Source organism: Metopolophium dirhodum, chromosome 4, assembly GCF_019925205.1.
Source record: "Metopolophium dirhodum isolate CAU chromosome 4, ASM1992520v1, whole genome shotgun sequence".
NCBI classification, from domain to species: Eukaryota; Metazoa; Arthropoda; class Insecta; order Hemiptera; family Aphididae; genus Metopolophium; species Metopolophium dirhodum.
This window is the reverse complement of record NC_083563.1, coordinates 22,941,583-22,964,425: the sequence shown is the minus strand read 5'-3', so window position 1 is coordinate 22,964,425 and position 22,843 is coordinate 22,941,583. Positions and strand designations below refer to the sequence as shown.

At 28.9% G+C, this 22,843-nt stretch overlaps 1 protein-coding gene across 3 annotated transcripts; it reads right to left on the bottom strand.

The window, feature by feature from the left end:
• Positions 1–5,654: 5,654 nt before the first annotated feature.
• Positions 5,655–22,656, bottom strand: LOC132943830 (growth/differentiation factor 8-like). Of its 3 annotated transcripts, none has more exons than XM_061012951.1 (5): positions 22,544–22,656; positions 10,932–11,454; positions 9,202–9,404; positions 8,328–8,519; positions 5,655–6,438 (listed from the first exon to the last, which is right to left on the bottom strand). In XM_061012951.1, the coding sequence occupies exons 2-5, from the start codon at positions 11,371–11,373 to the stop codon at positions 6,040–6,042; spliced, it is 1,236 nt and encodes a 411-aa protein (XP_060868934.1). In that variant the 5' UTR covers positions 11,374–11,454; positions 22,544–22,656; the 3' UTR covers positions 5,655–6,039. The 3 variants fall into 3 exon arrangements, with proteins under 3 accessions (XP_060868934.1, XP_060868933.1, XP_060868932.1); XM_061012950.1 differs by lacking the exon at positions 22,544–22,656 and adding an exon at positions 15,560–15,669; XM_061012949.1 differs by lacking the exon at positions 22,544–22,656 and adding an exon at positions 15,475–15,659.
• Positions 22,657–22,843: the final 187 nt, after the last annotated feature.

Genomic DNA, 22,843 nt, shown 5'->3' with positions numbered 1-22,843 from the left:
GAATATTTAAATCGGATTATTATTTATTGATATTTGATTATCCCATTCAAATTTTGACTTGCAAGTTCCATTTTTAGGTGAAATTTGCAGAACATTAGACAAATTATACAATATAATATTTCATATCCTATACAATATACATACATATTCTAAATTTATGGAACACCAAACAATAGTAGCAACAACCGTTATGAATAAGTTAGCTTACAGATTTACATGTTATCGATTAGACTTTGCACTAGTGCTTCGAGAACTCGAGGTTATCTTAAAATGAGTGTAACTTACCATAATGGAAACCATTCATTATTTTAATGAAATATTATGTTGAAATTCTAACTACTCGTATAGTACCTACTATACCATAAAATATTAGTACAAATTAAAATATTAATAACGATAAAATGAAGCGTAGTATTTAAATTGGTAAATACTTGTTTATTAGTACCTAAAATGTGTGCTAAAAAATGTAATTGCTATACATACTCACAAACTATTTAAGTCATTTTTGTATGCAATAATTATAAAATAAACATAATATATAAAATATATTATATGTAGTCATAAACCATATTTTATTCTTTTATTACAAAAACAGTGTCTGGGTCAAAATCCCGACATAATAAATCCTTACAAATCATAATCTCGACTATATCACCAAAGATATTTTAAATATTATATTAATTATTTAATTATTTAATTTATAAACACAGACAATTTTATATTATATTAATGTTACATTATTATTTTATTCACTAACAATTATTTTAATTATTCGGCAGATATTTTTCTTTTAGAATTTTTATGTATCTAAATCAAAATTTGAACGAGTATATTTTGAATGATATAACTTCATGTACAAAGGATAAACGATATGAAAAATTATGAATATATAATTTGTTTTCTAAAATGATGTTTTGTAATGACAGCAAATTATGTGAAACAAATATTTTCAAAAATGTTAAAACATTATATCATAAAATAAATTATAGGTAATACTTTAAATTTTAATGGTATAATCATTCATGTAGGTTCTATCAATACCTGGAAATGAGAAAGCAAACTCAATAGCCTACAAAGCCACCACCACATCTTAATCTTAATCACAAAAATAAACTAATCTAACAATAACTCCATCTGAGACACTCAATATTAATCAATGCGAAGTAATGAAAGAAATATTTATTCAATTCATGGGTCACACTCACCAACACACACGCCTATCTCATCATTAAAGAATACTGGTGCTGAACCAGTATGACGTTATATATTATGCTATGTAACGCCAAAAATTGAACACAACACTATAGTGATAAACTGCCCCAAATATGTCGGAGTCCGAAAAATTCTAAACAATTTATCTTCACTACATTGAGGCTTCAATGAATTCAACAATCTGTAAGGTAAATCTTACTAGCAAATTGTAAAATGACAAGCCATTCTTGTTATATATTTTATATGGATGTAAATTGTATTTAGCCTATGTATAGTAAATAGTTAATGTAGGCTAAAAACTATTGTTGTTGAAGCCTTATAAAACTAATAACAATTTGTAGGTAATTGATATTTATACTTGTAATATAATAGTATAAATTTATAAATGGGGCCTGGTGTGACTCGGTGGATGGCCTCAGTCACTAACGTGTCCTGAGGTCGCTAGTTCCCGGATGGGTGACCATCCGGGTTTTTAATGACGAATCCTTGCCCCACATACACGTGCGTTCCTCAACCTACAACAGTAACACCCCCCTCCCCCTCCTCCACAATATCCTAATGACCAGATAGTTTCCAATGCTAACGACCAATCAAAAAGAAAAGTCCTGTAAGTAAAATTATGTACCTATATTTAATAGGTATATATTTTAAAGCTTATTATAGGCACTTATAATAATAATAACCAACGTTCAAATTAAGTAACTTTTATTGATAGAGGATAAGGAGGATATAAGAGGTTATATAAGGTTATATAAGGTTAACATGAGACAAAAACATTTTGTTATTGTTAGTTGTTGGTTGTTACATTATATTTTATATAAATAGGTATAATAAGTATATGTAATATTATAATTTGAATGAAATTGTGTTTTTTTGTTTAATCTAGTGATGGTACCTACTTACCTAAGGGCTAAGACGTGAACAAAATTTAAATACATACCTGTGTATTTCATTTTTGAATAATGTAGATCATCAATTTTACACCTACCTGTATAAGAATCACACTGTAAGTATTATAATATCAACTCCAAAATCTCGACAAACGGCATTTGTATACTATGGTCATTTAAAGTTGCGCAATTTGTATACATAATCGTTCGTGGATTTATTAATAACGAAATACTTTCTACAGTATTTCAGTGGAACAACACAAATAGTTAGGTACTGGAAATAAAAAAAATAACTAGGTATCTAATAAAATGTTTATTGTGTATGAGCTAGCACATTACACACGTATAATAAAATGCATGAATAATAATTTAGGTATGATTACTTATGAGATAAAAATTAATTAATGTCATAATGTTAACATTATATTTTCATGTAAAAATACATTTACCTAAATACTAAATAAGTTTATAATTAAAAACCATTTACGTAAACCTAACGGATAAAGGTATTAGTTTAAAAAAAAGTTTACCTACATATAACTACAAATTGGTATTTTACATTTTAAATGATTTTAAAATCATTTATTACCAAAATGTTTACCCAAGTTCTTCTGTAATTTACATAATTATTATTTATTATACTCAAGTGATTACAATAATTTAATACATTCTATTTATAAATATTAAATAGGTGTACGAGTAGGTGCATACGTATTTAGGTTTACTATAGACAACCATGACTTATTGTGTTAGGTCAGGTTATTTTTACTATAGGTAATTATGAAGTAATATATATTATTAAACAATATTAGTAACTTTATTAATTTTACCAACAGCTTATCAGTTTTAGCATTTACATTTTGTTGTAGTCATTTTAGATTCTGCACAGAGCGATAAATTGATTGATTTTTTTTTGTTTTTGTCATCACTCAAAATCTTTTGCGGAGCAGTTTGTCAAAGCAGTTGGAGCAGTTTGGTTTTGAACTTGGTGGGTGGTTTTAGGTATAGAAAGTTGGATCTAGTTAGATCTAGTTTGGGGAGTGGTGGTAAAAAGAAATAAATTCCCAGAACTTTTCAAAATAACCAAAGAAAACAAAAGTAGTAGAGTAATGAGAAAGAAATAATAACAGACTAGGCACTATATTGTTTGTGTAGTACTGCAGTAAGTATAAAGAGAGAAGGGGAATCATTTACGCAGTAAGATTTAAAAGAAAAGCACAGAACAACACAGAATAGTTATTCCGTGAGAAAAGTATAGATAGTGATGATAGTGAAGTACTGATGTAGAATTAAGCAATGCAATATTATTGGAATCAGCAGCAACGGAGGCATACGATAATTTGGTTTAGACAGATGGTTGGGAAGGATGCCGTGGATTTTTTATTCGGAATGAGATGGTGTGACTGATTGGTCAGGATTAAGGCACTTGTGGATGGCTTTGTACGTTGGGCATCCTTACATGAATTTTAGTAGCTAAGACTTGACTATTTAATACAATGTTCTTATTAATACTATATTATTATTCATAAGTGTGACTTTTGCCCGCCATATTGTATAGTATTATTTACTATATAAAGTGGAATTTTCAAAATATTTTGTTTGATTTCAAGCATATTGTCTAAAATGTGTGTTCAACCTATCATATTAGGTACTTATTAATAGAAAATAAATTACCGATAGGCGCAATAGCATTATAAATTAATAAAAATGAAAACTTGCCGACAATAATTAAAATATATACAGGTAATTTATTCATCATAAATGATGAATTGCTCATTATTTCAAAAACTAATATTAACGTTTTTGGAAATATATTTTTACATAATTTTAAGTAATAAAAACATAAATTTTTTCTAAAAAACTAATTATTTTCTTATTTCTATAAGTAGTTACAATTTTTTAAGTTGTTATTTTATTTTTAATTAAAGAAAAATTATAATTCAGTGGAATAAATAGATATATTTTGGATGTAATAACGCCCGAAACAGTGAAAGGGTTAAATACAAAATTCAATTTTTAATGACAAACCTTTAATTTTTTCACAGCACTTTCTTTGGAAAACACTTCTGCATATATAATGTTAGACTATAGGTACATTATTTTTGGTTATTCTTCTTCTGCCGACCCGAAAGATGTTGATATTAGGTATAAAGTTTCATAATATATATGTATAACATACATGAATGTAATATGTATGTATTTATATGTTCAACGATAATATAACAATACAACCACTCTTTAAATTTATCCGTGATTTCTAAAAAATTTATGATAAAATATTATTTAATATTTTTTGATTTTTTGATTTTTCAGTTACATTTTAGCAGTTGTGTTTATTGTAATGTAATTTGATTTGTGGTCCCTCTAAAACAATATTAAATACGCCATTGAGGTAGGTACCTAGGTACCATATTTATTTACCTCTATTTTACTATAAAATTAGGCTATTTATTTTTTAATAAGGCTATTTATATGTAAGATGGAAATTTTATTGTGATAAAAATGTTTTGTAAATTAAGTAAATCAATTGAGTAAATCAGCTTGCAAATAGTTTTTTGTTCAGTTATATGGGTTGGTCAAAAATATTACCCTCTCCTGTTAAAAACTGAAATTACGCCTTTACCTGAAGGCTAAAAGCCCTACTAATGAAGCCAAATATATTGGTTAATTACACGGTTGTACATTTTCCATGCCAATGTTCAATTTGTCTAATGAAAATAGTCGTACATTATATAATTTAAAAGTTAAATGAAATTCTTATTTTACGTTGCTCTAAAGTAAGGTTAGCATATTAAATATTAATCGTTGTAAGCTGTTATCAGTTTACGTGTGCTCGCAGGATTCTATATCATTGTTACAATTTACAAATATTGTTTATGAATGAAACATTTTATGGTTGGTCATCACTCATCAGTCATCACTTATTTACATATTTTATTATTTATTATTTTTGCAATAGGTTTTCTGCGATTCAATTAGTACCTAAATATTTCTGCATACTTAATCGTTCAAGTAGTAAAAAATTATATACGGACTCGACATAATTAGGGGTTTTTATGCAGACACCCAACTTTTGATACCTACAATAGAAGTGATATATTGTTTTAGGTTTTTTTCCACTCTTTTTAACATCAATATTTTTTTGGGTTGGGTACAGATATTTTTATTTTTTAACCGATTTTATGTAACGCTTTGTTCATAATCTAGGGGTCGATTAGGAATATTCATAAGAGATATATAAAGTATAACAAAGACTTGACCATAATTATATCGTTAAAAAAAAGGCCAAGGGGGGGGGGGGGGTGAACGCCACGTTGTCCCCCTCCCATATATCTACCATTGTGTCACCATAGAAACGAATAAAATGGGAAAATAACATAATTCCCACTAAGTATACATAAAGTTAATGGTTACTTATTAATATATATTTATGATTCATACATGATACAATTTCTTCGAAGTGGAAAATGTTGAGTAGCGTGGTACGTTTGTCATTTAATTTTTTGTTACAGGTACTGGAATGTGGAAGTACATTATAATATTTATAATACATTATAATTCATGAATATTATTTTTATTAAATCTGTACTATACTGTTTAGGTATGGTACATACTTTAAATTAATAAGTAATATTATGTAAAATATCAAATGTGTTAATATATTGTTTATTATGCAATTATATTGTGCACATCACATATAATATAGTATATTGTTTTGCATACCAAAACAAATATAAATTATATGATGTTGTACACTCGTGTACCTGTATACGAGATGACAGTATTTATGGTACAAATACAATTATTAAAACGTAAAACCAATGACGATCTACCTATACGTGCCAAACCAAACGCGATCAATTATTATAATAATATATTGTATTATACTCTACCTATAGTCTACATATTATTATTATATAATATTGTGTATTCGTGTTTATAAGAACCGTTGCAGTGAGCGTACGATGGAATCGGTGCCTTTGCATTCACACTCGTCTACTATTATGTCGGACAAATTTCTGTAGTCGACAAAACCAGTACTGTTCAAGTACGATATGGACAGCATAGACGTCTTGCGTGGCACACAGCACTGACGTTCGGCGGCGGGTCGTGCTTCTCGCCCGCTAGTGGGTCGCGGGGAATGCACCCGCATCGTTGAACTGCACTCGCCCGAGCAGTAGTAGAACACGAACGTTTTGGGCCAAACGATAATATGGTCCCAGCCGAGTTCATCGACGTCGATCGTCACCGGTTGCCTGCGACACCGTCTATCGGGCCCTGAAGCTCCGCGCCTGTTCCGGTAACCGTGGTGGGTGTGCACCTCCAAGTACGGGATCTGCATAACGCGTGACCGCGATAGATCGATCGAATTATTAGACTATTATTATATATAGAGAGGGGCAATCGGGGGTGTAGTGTCGCAGCCTGCAGGAAGGTAGAAGCGGAAGTATATTGTTACCCAGATCATGCAAAGGTGGCAATTGTGCGCAGGTGGTGGCGATGACATAAAATTGTGTCTTATCAATACTAATCCCATCTTTCATATTCGTTAATTAGCTTCTTAACAAAAACCTATTATACGTCCGATGCTACCACAGAACAATATGTTACTCACCTATCCTAACACAATATTTTCACCGTATAATTTACGAATTGTCTAAAGTACAAATTGCAACTTTAGGGTTTGGTTAGGTAAAGTTGTGATAGGAACAATTGGGAAAGGGGGGGGGGATTAAGTTGGTCCCTGAAATGAAAATTGTGTATTCATGGAAACTGTTTGGCTAAAAATGTTTTGATGATAGTTACAATTATTTGCTAAAAGACATTACATTATTTGTAATTTGTAAGTTTTAACTAGTAAACTAAATACTAATCAACTAAATTGACTATCTTTGTATAACATAGTATTACATTATATAAACAAAATATAAAGAGTTAGAAACTTCTCGAGAAGCCTACAAAAAGCATGTTATGTTACATTATTATTTTCGCAATTCATATATTTCATATGTATATAAAAATCGACATTATACGACCGATGTTAATACGCGTGCTAAGGTATATTAATGTCATGTAGTAACATGTTATGTAAAGTGTATGGAATTATGCTCGGTAAACAGTTTTTCAACGCACTATTATTCAGGGGTGGCCAAACTTTTTTTGATTAAGATTTACTAAGGATACATTTTTTCTTTTAGGATCGACTAATGTAAAAAAATTATTTTATATTAATAATAAACATACCTACATAAATAATAAAATAAAGTGTAAGCTTATCTAAAATTAGTGTTTCACATTAAATTTAAAAATAATTTTAAAATGTATTAACATTATATACTGTTTATGTAGAAGCGTGTCATTGCATAATATCAATTGCAATTTCGGTAATAGTTCGCTAACTGCTAAACAAAGACGCTGCAGTTCTAAATGATCATCGGAAAGTATAGCTCGGTACATATTCAGCTTTTATAACTTTCATGTGAGAAAATGCCATGTCACATGACCAGATCAATCCGAAATATGTATTTAATAATTGTATCTACAAATGACAAATGTATTACAATAATTAATATATTCTAACAAGGGGGATCGACTTCTTAGAAATCCTTCAAGTTCAACCGTTTGGCCACCCCTGCACTATGTGATCAATAAAACACGACGATGTTACAATAACATCCAAGTTTGCGGTATTATGATTTAATTATAAAAAAAGTGTATTTTTCTTTCTCGGGAAATTCTCTCTCTCTCTAACCAATATTAATATAACATAACATCACTCCTCCGTCTTCTGAATTTCTGTTTGAACTGCGCAGTTCTTATACATTCTATATACTATATATCGAAGTTACAACTTCGTTATAACATAGGTGTATAGGTATTTATTTTATTATTCTTTCCATCTAAGATCTAACTATAAGATGTGTCCTGCTGTGTTCCTATATACAACAATAATTAATTATACATTCCCAGATAGTAATTTTTCGTTTAATAATATTATTATAACATTATAATCACGAATAATATTAGTATCACGTTATTACAATACTATTATAATATTATTATTACAAAATGCTATCTGGGTTATAATCATATTATATGTATACGTTTAAATCATATAATAATATTCTATAACAACGATAAAAATATAATGTATAGGTAGTGGTAAGTTTATTATAATAGTATGTACTTATAAGTTACCTATTAGGTTACATTATAATAACGTACCTCGCTAATATCATCTCTTTTTCTGGCGTCGGTTATGTACGGCATCTTGTCGTGCGTGGCGTTCCTGTTAGGGTTGTACGTTTGTATCATTAGCGTCAAGTTCTTGGTCTCGTTAATGGTTTTAAACCAATCAGACATATTTTTCTGTAGTTCAATGGGCACCCAACCCGGTTCGGTGGTGTTCAAAACTCGCTGAAAAAAGGTGAATAAGGATACACCAGACAAAACAAAGGTACACTGTATATAAATCATTATAAATATTATATTAAAACACAAATATATTATATACTAATTTATTATTTACTATAGTTGAACAACCCGATTCTTTCCGGGAAAAAAATAACAAATATAAAATACTACCTATGCTATATTATAGGTGTATCTCGGTTTAAATGAAAGCCTCAGTTCACGGTAAAATCGGTGTCAAATCGCTTTGAAAAATAATCCACCTTTACTTTTCTGATATCTATGAAAACAATATTTGAAATTTTCGTAAAAATCAGTCGAGTAGTTTGTAGTACTTATATATAAGCTACAAACATACATACATTTGTTTTATATAATTATATAATATAGATTTTATTATAAAAGTCTCTTTTATTTCTGTAACCAATGGCAAACCCACGTACTATTGAAGCTCCGTACAAACGTAAATTCATTTTTATTTATTATAATATATAAAATAGCATAGGTATACTCGCGCAACTAGAACGATAAGTCGCAAAACACAATTCGTGTTAATATTATCGCAGTTGTGCCGAGTATAACCGAAATTATCGATTGTATTATGACGTGCCGATAGTCTGTCAGCAGGAATCAATTGCGGCCAACCCTAAACTCAGTTAAGTTCAGCAATTACGTCGGGGTTGCTCACCTTTATGCTGGAAACTAATGAATGTTGCAAGTTGATTGGGTTGATTCTGTACACGTCGATGATAACCACCGATTTGTCGATGACCACGTCCAACCGTCTCTTGTACACCCACAGGATCGCTTTAGTGATCCGATAATGTTGAGTTTGCTCGGAAAACGTAAAGTAGAGTGGATACTGATCCTGTAGAATCTGCACCGTGGGATCTGTGTCGGTATATTTTATGATCATTATTATTTTCATTTCACCGTTACACCATATTTATGTTGCGTTTATTCCATTATTATTTATTATTATGAGAGTGTAATTTTGTTGTTGCTGTTGTTATTGTTAATTATGACTACCCGGCAGCAGTCTTCAGGGGACGAGTTTATCATCAATCCCGGTCCCAGTGCCAAATTCCCTCTCGCGTCACCATCACGTGCATTGAAAGTTTATATTATACACTGCGGGCCTAAAATATTTCTTCAAAATTTGACTCACTAATTTTGATCCCACCAAGGTACAAAACTATTTTTTTCATAGAAAATATTAAGTTTAGTAGTTCATTACTATTCAACATTAAAATATTTAGAATATGTACCTAAGTACTATTTTCATACTTTTGGATTTTAAGAGAAGTGAAACATGTGTTAGTGTTATTATAGTATTTTTATTTTTTTATTTGTGTGTCCAAATCCACTTTTTACAGTAGAAAACTAGATGATAGTTTGTGGGACAAAAGGAAAAAGGTGGGCAAGTGAATGTCGCTCAACTGTACAGTAGGTTACAAGTAGGTCACTGTAATGGATTGTGTTAAATTTTAATTCAATGATATAATATCATTGTATACAAAATACGATTCTGAGCGAATATGTTCAGTCAGCTTAATATGATATTACTAAGTATATTTGATGATATTATTGTGAAAAAAGTAATTTATATATAACCTATTTACGTGGAACCTTGCTTTACTTTTTCAATCCTTAGCTATAAAAGTTGAACATTTTACACATTTTTAACTACAAAATAATTATTAAATTTTAAATGTGATAAATGTTCTCAAAATTCGAACTTTAAATATTACTTTCTATTTGCAATGAAATTATCAAAATATTCAGACTATAATAATAGACATTTATAGCTATTATTATCGACTTCGCAGAATCTTAAATTTATAAAAAAAATTTATAGCAACCAACTTTAAGTTTTAGCTGGATTGCAAAAACACTTGTTTATTAAAATATATAAATATAGCACACATTTAAAATCATAATGTTAATTGTTAATTTTATTTACGTATAACATTATTAATATTATTTTATAGCATATTTTATTTAAAATTAAAATTAATTTTATATAGTTCATATAATCATCTTCCACAGTACCTACGTTACCGACAAATATTAAAAACTTTTATATTTTATTAAATTCGGTGGAGTCGATTGGTGGTAGCTCGTTCGAAACCGTTACGCGCAATGGTATCAATAGCTGGCGGAGTCATCGATACAAAACCGGAGGAATATTATAAGCGACCTGCGATCCTGGACCTAGGGGTTCGTGACCCCCTATTAGAGGTTATGAACTAATTATTTAGGGACACTGGCTGACCAGCACATCAACACAAATGAAAAAAAAAATGTATGTATTGTGAAATAATGAAATTTATAATTCGGGGAGAGAGGCTTAAAAATACCTTAAAAAGGTTAAGAATGACTGGTAAAGACTAAAGACCGTTACAAAGTTGTACTCACGTGGCTGAGCGAATGCTATGAGCTTTTGCGTCTTGACGTGATAATCGTCATCGTCATTGTCGCTGTTAATAGTGTTGTCTGTGGACGTGGTGGCTGTTTTGCGGCCCTGAATGTCGGTGCCACCATCCCCGGTCGCGTCTATGCGGTTGGACTTGTGCCGGATTTTTGAGGGCACCACCGTAGAACTTGCGTGGTCGTTGTTGTACTTGCTCGCGAGAACTTGCAGCGGCAGCCGATCGCTGAACTCCGGTGGCCGCTGCATGCCTAGCTTATTCAGTATCGACGATTTGATCAGCTCGATGTTCAGTGACTTCATTCCGCCATCGGCGCCGCTGTCAACGTCTTGCTGACTGTCGGCGGCGGCGATCGCCGCAAGCACCGTTTCCACGGTGACCAGCAACAGAACGGCTGTGACCACTACATTCGGCATTTCCCAACCCATCAAAGGTCCTGTGATTATCGTTCAAAGGGCAGAGGATTATTGTTCCATCCACTGTTTTTGTCCGAAATGCAGTCGTTCGTCCTACAACACAAGACATGTATAAATCATGCGTAACTGTAAACCAAACTCACTCCAGGGGTACCCTGCAGCATTCTTATCTATGGTGATACCTTTTGGAGGTCACCCCCCGACCCCGACTGACCCTGTCGTTTCCAGTCCATTATATCTTATTCCGTGTTACAAACATTACCGTGTTTAGCGAAAATCAGTGTTTCCCAAAATGGCAATATTTTTTATCCTTTGTTTGTTACCAGGCGTATATTACGGTTGATTCTTTATTGTTATTTTTCTGGTCAAAAGTAGAAATAACTTTTTTAATTACGGTGAAAACCTAATGCCTGAATGATTTTGTACTTTATTTATTTATTCAATTGAGTGAATTTTGCGAACCACTGTCTGAATAATAACAATTATCTATAACTTAACAAGTTTTGGCCCAAAATGTTTTTTTTTCTTTACTTCAGTTTCATTTAGCATAGATTCTATCCTTATAGGGTAGCAAAACCATTTAAATAATTTATAAAACATAGTACTACGGAACAAATATAGTTACTTCGAAAACGGCTTTTATCAAGACCACAAATAAAAAGAAATGACAAGTGACTGATGCACATAGGGCAGGGAAAACATAACAATAGGAAGTGGTTTTCAACAAGTATACTTCAACAGTATGGCGAGTAAAAAACGCACCTAGCAAGTCATAATATACAAGCAACGGTGCGATAATTCCCATACCAAGGAAATTCAACCAATCAGCACCGGTTTCAGCAAGGTTCATCAGCAAACAGCAGGTGCTTTAGAGTTTAGATTTTTGTAATAAGCAGTGAAACGGTTAAGCACTCAAAGATTCGCACTCCTAGTTTCTCCTAGTAATTTATTTCGCAAATCGCTTGCAAACTATTGTAGCTTGGGTTTTAATTATTTAATGGAAATGTAACGTCACACGTGTGTAGCATGTACGATGTACCTATGTTTATATTGATTATTTTATTTGGATGTACACAAATTGTAAATCGTTTTTACAGAGACCATTTATCGGTCGTTTCAATAAAAAAAAAGGAAGTCATAAAAAAAACTATATTGAAACGTTATATCAATTTTTCATTGTGTGTGAACTGTTGAATACCATTAGTCGTGAAACTCGAAGGCAGATGTATGACATTCGAATTCGTTATTTTATATGGTGATGACTCTCGTTTAGGACGCACGTTTATAATAGTATTATTATTTATTATATATTATTATGCTTCTAGAGTATAAGTGTGAGAATATAATTTATGAACCATCATAACGACACCAAATGAAAGTATAATATAGTGATATATCCTGTGGGATGTGTTTTGGTATCATTAAGATAAAATTGTAGATTTATAACGCTACACGCGTGAGTATAATATAACCTATAGTGATTTAATTTCAACGATTATTGTTGAAAACGTGTATTGGTATTGTAAACTATGAATTCAAAGTCAACATTACCATAATGCCTATTGGCTATTATTATTGCGTTGGAAAAAATGATCCGGGAATCAATCATTCACGACTCACGAGTATATATTAAATGTATTATATTATGAATTTATGACATAGGTAACATATTGTGATTATTGCATTACATAAGTTATACTTGCGAGCGACGGTGTCCGATAATCAGTATAGGTAGGTACATTCTTTATTTGAGAGACAAAAAAATTTACTAACAAGCACCATATGACCACCACACGTACACACACACACCTGTTTACCAAATAAAAAACAGATTTTTCAAAGTTACACTCCTATACTTCTTAGTGCCTAGTGAACGCAGGCACTATATGAAGTTCAGTATTCTAGTATATTATATATGCCAACCGGTCATCCAGCCAAATTTAAATAAGTTACCCATTATTGTAATTTTCAAGACGCCACTGAGCAAGAACTACTATAGGTTAATTTTTAATTTTAGGTTTAAATTTAATAAAACATACATTAATGTATATAGTTGTTAATATGATTATGCATACCTAAATAGTCAACAAAGCATGCATCAATAAATATCAAAGTACAAACTTATATACATTCATATAACATGTTCATATTTGCAAAGTATAGTAAGATAAGTAGGTTTAAGTAGATTTATAGGAATATTTCGTGACCTTATACGTAGGTGAAACTTGGAATATTAGTATAATTATGTATGATTAGGTCTCTTAGGTTTTTTTGGTCGTATCAAAAGTAATATCGTTATTACCTTATCTTTCTTTTATTTTTACTTATCGGCTACCGTATTAATAATAAGTAATAACAATACAAATATAATATAAAATACCCACATTGACAAACCGTCACCGCTCAGAATCGTTTTTTGTATGCAATGATATTATATCATTGAATTCAAATTTAATACCATCCATTACACAGTGATCCACTTGTTACCTACTATACAGCAGAGCGACATCCACTTTTTTAGCTTTTATACTGTACCTATATCATTCCATCAATGTTCATATTATATAAAATGTAAATTAGACAAATATTATTAATTTATAATTCTTTATATTACCTACCTACATTTTTTTCATGACGCAATTGATTAACCTGATGTTAGCTTATCGTACAGTAGTTGTATAGTTTTACGCACATGTGATGCGTAAAAGTCATGAGTTTATGACTTTCTTTTACCTGTTATCTCACTGCAATCCAAACAGAATCTACAATATTTACGTAATATTGATTTGTCTGTTATGAATATTATGATATGATAATATATTGTATTATGCCCGAGTATATGACGTGTTACTGTGCTAGTAATTAAAAATTAAAAATACCTATCAGTGCTGTGTCATGCATTTTTATGCTTTTTAATATAAAAACACATAACAAATCTCCGTAATTATTAATTCAATATTCGATTCAAACTATCGAATAAACCCTCGATTAAACTTAAATATATAATGTGCATATTATTGTTTATTGATAATGTTGTCTATAACATAATAATATTGTCTTATTTTAGATTCTGAGCTAAGAATGTATTGATTTTATAATTATGTGTTTTCGTGTCTGGAGACACTTTTACAAGTAGAAATAATGATCTGATCATCAATTTCGATGGAAGTTTCTTGTAGAATATTGGACTTATTAGGTACTTTTTGGAGTTCAAATTTAAAATTCTCAGTATTTACTAATATATTCAGAAATTTTTTTTTAAAAATACGAAAATTTGCTAACATTTTATATTATTACTAAAATAGTTGTATAGTTACATTGGTAAGCAAAAAGTTACACTGTCTTCATTCAGAAGCGTTTTTTCATCATATACAATTACTTATCATTGAATTCATATTATTTAACACGATATAGCGTCTTCGTCCAAAAACTTTAAAATGTAATTTATAGTTCCTGGTTATTTGGAAATTATTTTTGCAGAAATAAAAAAATATCAAAAGTATATTACTAAATATTAACACATTTTTTATAGACATATAATTCAAATTTGGAAGAGTTTTATATAATAAATAAATTAACATGTTTAATCAAATGATTGTAATTATTTTGTTGTAGGTAATTTAAATAAAATGAATTGTAATTCGTATGGTCTTAAGAGTTAAGACTATCACCATTCGGTAAGTTAATTTTTTCTGTACATAATGCAACTTTCTACATGTTTAGCCTAATTTTATGTTATTTATATCACGAACCTATTCACACCGTTAAACAGTAGGTACGTAGGTATTGACTTACTAATTAATAATATAAGATAAAATATTAAAATTACCTACCTATTAATATTAATTTGTTAGGTATACAATATAATCGATTTTTATATAAAAATTGAGTTCATACTACTGTATTTCTAAAGATATCACTTGTAGACAAATTATAAAATATCCTTAGGAATAGAGGCTGATTTCCGCTTAGAATCGTTTTTCGTATGCAATGATTTATCATTAAATACTAAATATCTAACATATCCTTTACTAATGTATCTTTTACCTACTCAATGAACATGAGGTATACACCGTATACTCAATATCAATATTATACATCAAAGCGACTTACTTGGTGCTTAGGGATGATTCTATATAGTGACAATCATGTTTCTGGGCCCGTAATAATAAATCTATATAATTTTAGACCTACGTACCTTTCTAAATTTACATGTTATTTTGTTTAGTTATTGAATGAAACTGAATGAAGTGATTCTAATAATGAGCGATGGACTTGAAATTTGCACGACCGTTACAGATAAGCTAAACATATGAACTAAAACTAATTATCTTATTTTGTCTTGTATTAGAATAATAGATTTGCATTTTGCATTGATTTGCTTGAAACGTTAATTTTTTTAAATTTTGGTTACTAGTATTATCATTAATATGAGATGATAAAAAAAAATTATTACTAAATGCAGTATTGATAAGCATTAAATGCTATATTTTAACATAAGATAAATATTTTAAATAACGCGTCGCAACCCACTCGTGACTCAGCTAAGAATTGAAGTTAAAATCAAGGTTATTCTCATAATTAGATTATACTGTAACCTACAAATCTAAAAAGTATAATATAAACTCAGCTATTTTTTATATACCTTTTAAGTTTAAATTTGGTCGAAAGTACCTGTAATTGTGTAATTGTAAAATTTGATCGGAAACCATGACGCCTTAAAATTCAAAACAAGAAAAATATGTATGGAAATGGCCAGCTTCAGGTATTGGCAACACGAAAAAATATATAACTTTTTCAAATTTTTTTAGACTATATTGGCACATAGGATTATAATTAAATACAGTTTTAGTAAAAATAATATATTTTAATATAGGTAGTATCAGTTGTAACAGATATGTTTTGATTAAAGGTTCTAATTTTGTATTTCGAAGTTATAACATTCTTATAAATATCAAAATATATCAAATTTCAATACACAGAGTCGATCAATTGTTGGTCATTTTTAATAGATATAAAATAAATTGTTAAATATAACAAAGAAGTCGATATAATCATAGTTTCAGTTTTTTTTTGGCTAATTCAGAAAATTGCTAAACGTTTACTCAGGTAAACCCCTAACCGAACTAAAATCCTGCGTACGCTATTGCATTAATCACATACGTCACATACCCACCGGATATAATGTTATACGTTCTTATCTTACTGGCAAGAGACAGTAAGGGTTTAATGTTTTTATGTTTATACTTTATTATTTGACTATTGATGGTATAATGCATATTATGTATAAAAGTTAGTTTTAAATTTTAAATAATTCAATATTTCAATTATTATAACAATAAATATCTAGATTATTAATTTAAAACCAGTATTTATATTATCTAAGAGTATTTAGTATCTAACGTAAAAACCACATCAAATTATTATAATTAATATAATAAATAGTGATATAATAATTTAAAATCAGTATTTATATTATATATGAGTATTTATTACCCAACGTAAAAACCACATCAAATTATTATAATTAATATAATAAATAGTGATATAATAATTTAAAATCAGTATTTATATTATCTACGAGTATTTAGTACCCAACGTAAAAACCACATACAATTATCTAGTAATTATTTGTTTTACCTTTATTATTTGTATAATCAGCTTTAGAGTCGGTCGAATGTGTACGTGACTTTTACTCGATGTAAATCAAAAATAACTATACCTACAAATATAATATAATATGCATCAAGATTTCTAACTTAACAATTCATAACTGCATTCTTTTAAAAAATGTTATATAGAATTAGATAAATTATTAAATAGGAATTGCAACTATTTCTTATTTTTAACCTAAAGTTTTACCTAATTCAAATAGTAGTAATTCTTAAAATCTTAAATTTGATGGCGTGACCTATTGAAATATCATGTTGGACCTACTAGACCTACTAGGCAACGGTTACTGAGATAGCGATGATTAATTATTTGACAATTTCATCGAAATATTTTTAATAATAATAATAATATATTTCGAAAACTTATTCTGTTTATTTTTTAAAATTATTATTTATAATACAAAATATCTATAGTTTATGCAATCAATACGACGTGTAGATTTAAAGTTTTCTTTAATTTCGTCTTTTTTATATAATAATATATGATATAATATCAAATATGTACGTAATAATACAGTTGTCACGATGGTTGAAAGTTATTTATTAAAATTATAATAGTCTAGTAAAGCATATGTCATTCTGCCACGCAAAGTCTTAGCATATATAACAGATATATTTCGGTTTCCGATTTCCAAACCATCAAACGAGTAAATATCAACACCTGTGGTAAAAGCTTATTTAAATTTTCTTTTTGGTGACCACGATAACGAGTATTGCACAAAAGGATAATTTAACAAGGTCCCACAGGATTTTAACTCTATTACTCTAAGGTTGCTTTACTATCGAACAACTGACCACGATAACGAGTACTTGATGTTCGAGGGTAAGATCTCTTTAACCTAGCCAAAGTTTTATTCTTTTTTGACTGACCACGATAACGAGTACTGTAAAAGAAAGTAAGTACTACAGTGTCTTGCTAACCGCAAAAGCCTGAAATTAAACTTGAACACAATTTTCGGTCAGAAACACTTTTATTGATGCAAGTATAAAATAATCGTAAAATAAAACACTGTGCTACACTTAGACCGTGCTATAGGTGTCGCTTACCTGCGTACAACCGTCGCACCTACGCTCTCGTTAAGTTCCGCTACGACAGCAGGACTGCCTCGTACCTGCGAAGTATCGGTGTTATTCCAGAAATAGTATAGTGTTGTCTCAGCACTTTTTAACTTCATTGGACTGATTAATTATTTACTTTTTCGCTAAAATATATTTCTACATTAATACTATACAATATTATATATTATAATAAACAATTGTACGGTTTTCTAAGCTGGTAGAATACAAAACATAATAATTGTATATAATATAAAATAATAATAATATTAGAACTTAGTTATAATATGCGAAATGTAAGCTGATAATATAATAACAAATAATATGAATAATACTGATAGTAACAAATTAATTGATATTATGAATGTATCTACATATTATAGGTAAATGGGTACCTATAATTAAATAACAAGATAGTGCGTGAGCGACCAAATTTACTTTGAGTATTTGACTAAAATTTACTTATACTAACTAGTTTATTACGTGCAGACGTGCATCACTAAAAACTCTAAAATTGTTACATCTTACCCAATTAAAAATAAGCAGGGTTCCTCCAAAAAAAATAGTACAGATATAACTGAGTTCCCCATGTTATTATATCCATGGCATTATATTATTTTTAAATATTTTGTACATACAAAATAAATAATGTTTTGAATTTTTTTATTTCATATGTATAGTATAAAATTAAAACACTATTTACATAAATCTCGTATACATTTTTGATACTGAAAATATGATGCGTTTAGTATGATTCATTTTACAAGGCTATCAGTCAACACTAAATTGCCTAAATATATAGTATAATAATATAATATACAATATTTACATACTAACTATATAATAATAAATCAAAATGCGTTTATTAAATAAATTGTGTTGTAATACGATTTTCATTAATGTACCTATATGTTTCATATCAAATTTTCCTAATATATTCATTGTTTCTTGAGAACATCTTACCTATAGAATACATAATATTATATGCATCTAATATATATTGTTACATTTGATTTATGTAAGGTTCGGCTAAAGCCACAATAATGTCATGTTTTATTGAAATTTTATGTAACAATAATAAATCTTGAAAAACTGTAAAATTGAATTATATGGGTGCCTGAATGATACATTGATGTATTTCCAAAATAAAGCATTTTAAACATTATACACAGTACTTCAGATGTGTGATAATGAAAAAATGTCTATTCAAACTTTAGGGTTTTTATCTGGTACATGAATAAAAACGTTTTTAATGTGTCTTAATGACCTTGAAACATTCACTGGTAAACTAATTTCTTTTGTTTAAATATTTTTTCAAATATAATATAATTGTAGCAATCAAAAAGGTCACACAAAACTAACGCGATCCTACACCACACAACTGTAGGTAATTAAAAAGTCTACAGTCAATAATTGTAACCACAATTATTCACAAACGGTCGTGTTTCATCATGTTATATTCTGTAAATTATCAACGGATCAGTAAACACCCAAAGCTGGCAATGGACCAATAAAATATATTATATTGTGTTATTTTTGTTTGATTAGTACAACTTGTATCATTAAATTATTTTATACTTGGTATATCTAAATCATTATTTCTTTTTTTCCACAACATTTTTTCAATAATATTAATCGATCAATCTGTAGTTTTATTCCTATTGGATTCTTGTATTGTTATACTTGACCACTAAAGTTTTCAACCACAAAAGTCTTTGAACCATTTTGTCGATCCATTATTGAAGTGACTATAATTATGTAATGATCTCAACTTAAAAATAAAAATAATTATTTTATAAGCTTAGAAAAATTAAATTAAATTAAATTAAATAATTTTGTCTAATATATAATTTATATGCTTGTCCGACGAACAATATTACTTCTAATTGAAAAATATTCATATTTACTTATAGGCTATAAGTTACATAGGTACATAACACACATACCCACGCGTCTACCTAATATATAAATTATAAATACTAATCAGATAATTAAACTTACAGTTATGATGCTGTTTACTATGTATATAGGTTACTATGACTAAAAATGGTAAACTTTTCTTTCTATGATTATTTTACCTACGTTTAGCTTTTGTAATATTATTCAAAAACAAAAGCACTATTAGTAACTAATAATTAGTTAGACGATGACAACCAAATATCTAACTCTAAGTCACTATCCTAATCATTAACTGACTTGTTTCTTTTACTATAATGACCGTGTAAGAACAATTATGAGTTAGTTAATAACATTGCATTTATAGTCATATTAATAGTCACTCAAACGGGTTACGGGTTATGAGTTCCATAATTCCTATCTCGTTTACAATTTACAATTTTAGAGCCATTATAGGAGGTAAGTTTAACGTTGCTCAGAAAGATAGTTAATTATGATATTTTAGTGTAAGTTGGCATTAATAAATGATTGTGATGAATGACCAAAAAGATGAATCGAGGTCCTTGAAGACTAGAGCAAATTTCAAAACCTAATATTACGCTAATTAGTAAATAATATATTATAACATATAGTCAAAAACGTACTCATCGTTGCAGGAGTCGATAACATATAACCTATACAAGTATTTTTAATATAAAATGCACCTATTCGCAGTTTTAAATATATTACTTTTTATTTAATGAACCAATAGTCTAGATTTCTGTGTTTTTAAGCCACAATGCCACACAAATCACCATCGTTATGCACCCTCTTGATATTAACGACAGTTTAGCATGGCTCCTATTACAATTAATATAGATAATACTTAATATAATAAATAATAATATAAACAAGATGACTGCCCTACCAATTTCACTGATCTTGATACGAACTCTATGAGTTTCATATAATATGCAATTAATAGTTTGATGAACTTGGGCTAAGTAACAATGTATCATAGTTTATAGTATATAATATATGATGCTGAGCTTTTTATTAGGGTTTCTGGCACAGGAAATTCCTTAGATCTCAATAAATAAATAATATCGAAATATATTTAGTATCATAAATGATGATACTCGAGACAAAATCGGAAGTTCTATGTAAAGTATGAAGGAAGATTTAATTAACGTGTTATGGCATGTATCACGTATATAATAGGTACACAAAGTGGTCAACTTGTTGCAGGGCAGTCAACTTGTTAATATGTGTTGTATAACCATTATAGAAAACCAAATTTTTAATCGGAAAAACACGAAAAAGATAATATAGTCATTATAATAATGCTAAAATGTTACAAGATAATATCAATTTATATGTGTCATTGTGATCAAAACAAAATGGTTATTTAAAAAGTGTGAAAATTCACATTAATAATTATGTCGGTCATAAAGTTGAATACGAAAAAAAAATTGTTCAACTTAAGCCAATGCGGTCGTGTTATTATAATAAGAAACGTATAATATGAAACGTCACCTTCCATTATCTATGAAAAAAATGTTTTGTCTTATTTCTGTAGATCATATTGACGTTTAGACATGGAAAGGTATTAAAACTGAACCAACAAACTATCGATAAACAGTTTAAATACAAAAAACAATTATGTGAATAAACCATAAAAAATAATTTTATAGATTATTAAATGACATTATAAACTATAAAGACATAATATATTTATAGTAATACTACGAGTACTTATCACTATAATAGTATACTATTATAATGTTATCGAGAGACATTAACGCACGAAGCAATGAATAAATTAAAATACCATACAATATAACAACGCATACCTACCAAGGAAAATCGATTGGTAAAATGAAAACTATGTCAAACTCTATAATAAATAATTGCTCGGTAACAAAATATTTAAAATCGAATAAGTCAATAAAATATTATTTAATCAAATCGATAATATTCTAAAATATAATATAATATCACCGTTTCTGTGTAATTTGGGTGATGAATTCTCATCATTTTTAATTTTACCAATTCGTTATCAGTTATTATTTATTACTTATATTAGCCGATAAGCCATTAGTCATATCCACGTGTAATGTCCATCGGCTGTTTGTATAACAATATTTCTGCTTACGCAACCATACCATATCAAAATGTATTTAGGTATACTATGATACACAGTTATATACTCATATAGGTACAAATATATATATATATTAATAATAAGTTTGAAATAAATGTTGAATTTTAAATTATCCGATTTTAAATTACTCAAATTCATACTGTTAAATACCAAAATACATGGTTTCCAAATGAAAATACCTAAAATTATTAATGAAAAGTCGCTATTTTTCGTTCAAAAATGCAGTTTTGTCAAAATAACCAAAATAAATGAAAAAAATGAAAAATAATTACCTTTATAATATTATATATCACCTCCAAAGTTGAAGTTTGAAGCAATTTTATTTAATATTATTTTATTTAACAGTGAATAATGATGTTTATTAACTTATTTTTAATCTTTTCTTTATGCATATTTTACTATAATTAATGATTACCTGAAATGCGGTTTTTGAGCTTTAGTTTCATAAACAAGGAATTCTGAGATGAATACAGTTGCTCTTAGCTAGAATACATTAGTATAGAGTACACAGTCACTCATCACTTTAATACTATTTTCGCTTGAATTTTTTTTTAATAGAAACTTTTATTTGAATTATAATTTATGATAATTTTCAAACATTATTTGCTTTCTTCTACGACTCTTTAGTCTTGCACAATATAAAACAAATACAATATACATCTGTATTGGTCATCGATAAGCACCCGCACCGCGTTTCTAGCTTATATATTAATAC